The sequence below is a fragment of the Cajanus cajan genome, chromosome 1, assembly GCF_000230855.2.
Source record: "Cajanus cajan strain Asha chromosome 1, NIPB_CcT2T_4, whole genome shotgun sequence".
In the NCBI taxonomy this organism is placed as follows: Eukaryota; Viridiplantae; Streptophyta; class Magnoliopsida; order Fabales; family Fabaceae; genus Cajanus; species Cajanus cajan.
The window spans coordinates 62,049,864-62,055,535 of NC_138517.1; the positions used below are offsets into that span (position 1 = coordinate 62,049,864).

General features: G+C 32.0%; 1 protein-coding gene across 1 annotated transcript; it reads left to right on the forward strand.

The window, feature by feature from the left end:
* Positions 1–566: 566 nt before the first annotated feature.
* Positions 567–4,844, forward strand: LOC109792852 (uncharacterized). Its single transcript, XM_020352302.3, is given in 11 exon segments — positions 567–687; positions 1,025–1,202; positions 1,205–1,264; positions 1,498–1,702; positions 2,349–2,439; positions 2,517–2,662; positions 2,829–3,072; positions 3,151–3,255; positions 3,356–3,538; positions 3,708–3,912; positions 4,162–4,844. Coding segments are annotated over 10 exon segments (1,884 nt in total). The 5' UTR covers positions 567–687; positions 1,025–1,045; the 3' UTR covers positions 4,650–4,844.
* Positions 4,845–5,672: the final 828 nt, after the last annotated feature.

Genomic DNA, 5,672 nt, shown 5'->3' on the forward strand with positions numbered 1-5,672 from the left:
TTAAATATTCGGATAAAATTGTTTTCTTTAAAAATTAAATTATTAGATATGGTTTTTTTTTAAAATTAAGATAAAAATTACCATACACGATATTAAGAAAACAATTTATTTATTTATTTTTATATTGGCGTGAATATACATAAATCATATTACAATATGTAATCTGTATAAACATGGCCAATCAAGTTCGTGATTACGTTGAAAAAAAAACATATATTAAAAGAGGTAAAATGCTCCCTTAAATAAATTCTATGTACTTTGACATATTAGTCTCTGACTCTCTAGAGATATATATATAATAAAATAAAATAAAATAAAATAAAATAAAACAAAAAACTAAAAAACTAAAAACAAAAAAACAAAAAAAAACAACTTTTCTCAATTTAAAATAAAAATAAAACAAGATCCGTTATTAGTTACAACAGTGAAACTGAATCATATCTTTAAATAAAACTTTATTTTAGATTTTGCAGTGATCAATCATTTCAACAAAATACCCACAATAATTAAACTGGAATTAAAAAAGTTAAAAGATAAGATAAAATATACTTTTATCTCTTTATCCATGATTTCAAAAGATACTGAAGTGGTAACATTCTGTTAAGTTTTCCCCCTCTATATATTCATACACCCGTAGCACATGAAGGATCACATACGCATTCTCTCTCTCATATCTCAGTAACATAGGTGACAGTCTTATTCCTCTTATGTTCTAGAACCTTGGTGTAGTATCTGTGTCTCTTTTCAGTTTTCACTTTCACTTGCATGTGGATCCATCTTCTTTTATTATTATTATTTTTTCTTCTTCTGTTAAATAGCATGAATGAATTTGACAATGTTATTTTTTGTTGTTTGTTTACTGTTATGATTTAATTTTGGCCTGTCTTGTCAAAAACTTTTTATTTAGATTCTGTTATGTTGTTGATGATTTGTTGTACTTGTACTTGTATTTGTATGATCGCTGCATGAGTTATGATTGATGGCAATATTGGACTGACCCTGTTTCTGATCTCTCATTGTGAAGCTGCATTGAGGAGAAGAAAAAATGGTCAAAATTTGCATCTTTTTGGTGGGGCTTATGCTCCTGCAATGTTGGGTAGCCATGGCAGAATCAGAGCACTTCAAATATAAAGATCCAAAAGAGCCACTGAATGTTCGAATCAAGGATCTTATGGACAGGATGACATTGGAGGAGAAAATTGGCCAATGGTGCAGATTGATCGTTCGGTTGCTTCTGCTGAAGTCATGAAAAAGTATTACATTGGTAAGGTTTTTTTTTTTTTTTTTTTATCCTGAAAAATTATAATGAGGATAATATGATTTAAATCTCAGATTATGCATAAGCTTGTTTAGATATAAGTTTAGAAATGTTTCTTCAAAAAAATATTTTTTATTTTTTGTAAAAAAAAAATTCTTAAAAATATTACCCAAATAGACTCTATATTGCATTCAACCTCGATAGAATTACTCTAATGATTCATTGTGTGTTTTTCTTAGGGAGTGTGCTAAGTGGGGGTGGCAGTGTTCCAAAGGCAAAGGCTTCAGCAGAGGATTGGGTTCACATGGTGAATGATTTCCAGAAGGGTGCTTTATCAACTAGATTGGGAATTCCAATAATATATGGGATTGATGCTGTTCATGGCCATAATAATGTCTATAATGCAACAATTTTTCCTCACAACGTTGGACTAGGAGCTACCAGGTAAATTACCTGTCTCATTATATAACTCATAATTGATATGACAATTTTAGTTTCAACAATCATCACTTACGAAAAGACCTATTGACAAACTCGTTGGTTTGAGATAGAACCAGAAATTGACATTGATTGTTATTTTGTCATGTTGTTAACTACATCGATAATGATTTTTAAATTGCCCAAACCAAATAAACAATGCTTACCTGAATTAAAAATTATACGTGGTTGAAAACAACAATAAAAGTAGAATGACTCATGCCCAAAACGTTATTATTATCGTGATCAAATATTTATTGCGTGCTTAGATTCTCATCCAAGCATTTCAAGTGAATCAGATAAGCAATTATTAGTTGTTTTTTTGTGCGTTTTAACATGGAAAGTTGAGAATCCAAACACATGATTTATTGTCAGAAAGTCATAATAATAGCAATTTGAACATGTCATGTTATGAATTCTTTGATCGTATATTTTTTGCTCTTTTATTATTCTTTTCGCCACTCTTTTTTTCCATGTGATGCTGTGACATATTTTAAACTCGCCCTTACAAAAGGTGATTGAATAAAAGTTTGTTACAAAGTTAATTATAGTTAAAGTAGATAAATTATAATATGCTTCTGTATCTTAATGAAGATTAACTCTGATCAAACAGGGACCCAAAACTAGTGAGGAAGATTGGAGAAGCAACAGCTCTTGAAGTTAGAGCAACTGGAATTCAATATGCCTTTGCACCTTGCATAGCCGTAAGCGAGAACATCCTAATTGATAATTGTACCATATATTTTTTTACCTTAGTCTTACCTTATAATATGTTGAATAGGTTTGTAGAGATCCAAGATGGGGCAGATGTTATGAAAGTTATAGTGAAGATCATAAGGTAGTTCAAGCCATGACTGAGATCATTCCAGGACTGCAAGGTAAAATCCCTGCAAACTCCAGAAAGGGTGTTCCATATGTAGCTGGAAAGTAAGAATTCATACTATTGCCTTAGTCTTGTATACTTATTTTATAATTTGAGAATTGATCATATAAAATATTGACTTTTTCAAAGCTCTTTTGATTTTATTCTTGATGTGATTTTTGTATTCCTAAGGAATGACAATGATCAATTTATGCTATTGAAATTGCACAGGAAGAAAGTGGCAGCCTGCGCAAAGCACTTTGTTGGTGATGGTGGAACCACAAAAGGAATCAATGAGAACAACACAGTGATAAGCAGACATGGATTGCTAAGCATTCACATGCCAGCCTACTATAACTCAATCATCAAGGGTGTTGCATCGGTCATGGTCTCTTATTCAAGCTGGAATGGAGAAAAGATGCATGCTAATCATAATCTGGTCACTGACTTTCTCAAGAACACACTACGCTTCAGGGTAACAACACTGAACTCATCAGGGCACCATTGAATTCAAAATTATGAACGAGTCCTGAAATCCTTTGGTTTCTTGCAGGGTTTTGTCATATCAGATTGGGAGGGAATTGATAGGATTACTTACCCTCCTCATGCTAACTACTCGTATTCCATTTATGCTGGAGTCACGGCTGGAATTGACATGGTAAAATATTTCAATTGTGTTGATTATGTATGATATCACCTTAATTGATATTCCACATAACATGTGTCATCTTCTAATATTTGCTCTGGTAATGCTGCAGGTAATGGTTCCCTATAACTATACAGAATTCATAGATGGCCTAACCACGCAGGTGAAAAAGAATATCATACCCATGAGCCGAATTGATGATGCAGTAAAGAGAATTTTGAGGGTAAAATTCGTTATGGGACTTTTTGAGAATCCTTTGGCTGATAACAGTTTAGCCAACCAGATTGGGAATCAGGTTAGTCAATCACAAAATGTGTATAATATTGGACCGTTTGTTTAATCTTTTTCTCCTTAAGACACATTTTTTTTAATAAAATAATTAGTTTTCTGTCTTTTTTAAGAAACAATTTCTATCTATATATCCACCATGTTCTGATATAACTGTTGTCAATGTAACTCTACAGAAGCATAGAAATTTGGCTAGGGAAGCTGTGAGGAAATCATTGGTTCTACTGAAGAATGGTGAAAATGCAGATGAGCCACTGCTCCCTCTTCCTAAAAAGGCTACAAAAATTCTAGTTGCTGGAAGCCATGCTGATAATCTAGGATATCAATGTGGTGGCTGGACCATTGAATGGCAAGGACTTAGTGGCAACAACATTACTAAAGGTAAATTATAGCTTCCTTCTCAACTTCTTACCATTTTGAATACCTTGGAGTCTGTTTAGTTACAAACTTATTTAAGCTTACAAAAGTTTGTCTATCAGTAGATGCAACAAATAGTTGCTTTTACATAAATTTTGATATGATTTTTGTCTAAACGTAGATCATGAATGTAAAATCAAACATATGCTAAATTTGTATTAATATAGACTCTAGGCTGAAATGCAATATTGACAAGGCCTATATGATCTGCAGGTACAACAATTCTTAGTGCTATCAAGAACACAGTTGACAAAGACACCGAGGTGGTCTACAAGGAGAACCCAAGTTTAGAGTATGTAAAGTCCAACAACTTTTCCTATGCCATTGTGGCAGTTGGAGAGACACCATATGCTGAAACAAATGGTGATAGCATGAATTTGACAATCTCTGGAAAAGGGGCAGACACCATAAACAATGTGTGTGGAGGAGTCAAATGTGTGACTGTGATCATCTCTGGTCGTCCTGTGGTTATACAGCCATATGTTGATGTGATTGAAGCACTTGTTGCTGCATGGCTTCCAGGTTCTGAGGGACATGGTGTCACTGATGTGTTGTTTGGTGATTATGGTTTCAGTGGCAAGCTTCCAAGGACATGGTTCAAAACCGTTGATCAGTTGCCAATGAATGTTGGAGATTCTCACTATGATCCCCTTTACCCATTTGGATTTGGCCTTGAAACCAAACCCCACAAAGCCAATTAGGAACTGAAAATAGTGGCTTCATTTTCCTTTGTTTTTGTTGATTTTAGGGTCTAGTTTCCTCAGTAACTTGCATGTCTTTTTCTTTGAATATTATCCTTATATAATTTTTCTTTTTTAATATGAAGGGCTTTCGCTTTAAAGTAAAAGGTCGACCTTTAAATGAAAATTTAATATTTCTGTTTTTCCCTCTTCCTATTTATTTCCTTCTATTCCATTTCTACGGAAATAAATATTAAATGTTTAAGTTCACGATTTAATCCATCTTTCAGTGTATGCAAGAATGGACATTTATTTTTATAATTAAAATTTATAATAATCCATCTTCCACAGTCGAGTAGACCAAGGTAGTTCGATAAACACCTACAAAATATGATGACTTCAGCATAACAATTGCAAAGTAACCATATACAATAGAGAAAACATAAAATAAAAATTGTAGAATAGTTAAAAGATTAGAATTTTGTATTAGTTTAATTTTCTATTTGAATGTAAGTAATGAACATTAATTAGAATTGGAAGTTATGAAAATTAAAATGGAGTTATTAGGAGCATTAAAGGAAAAAAGTAAGTCAATAGCTGTGTATAATTAAAAGGTAGAAGCTAAAATACTTATATGGAAAAATTGTGTTATACAATATCGCTTACATGCCTTCAAATTTTTGTTGTTGACATAACAATATTGATTGGGAGTACTGGACTTGTGTATGTGATTGGTATATTATTTGAGTTTGATAGACTTTTCTTTTTTACTGTGTGAGACTTTTATTAATTAATAACAACCAAATTTATTTCTATAAATAAGTAAATTTATTATTTTCATTATATTCTTAAAATTAGTAATTTTATGGTATCACTAATTAATTGAGAGATAACTGATCTTAAATGGTCATTGATACCATAGATAAGACGTCCCCTCTATTGTTAATTCGTTAATTATTGAAATTATAACATCTCTAATAAGTCAAATTATGAGCCGATTTCAGCCTCTTAAATAAGTTACCTAGATGTATAGTTAACGAGCTG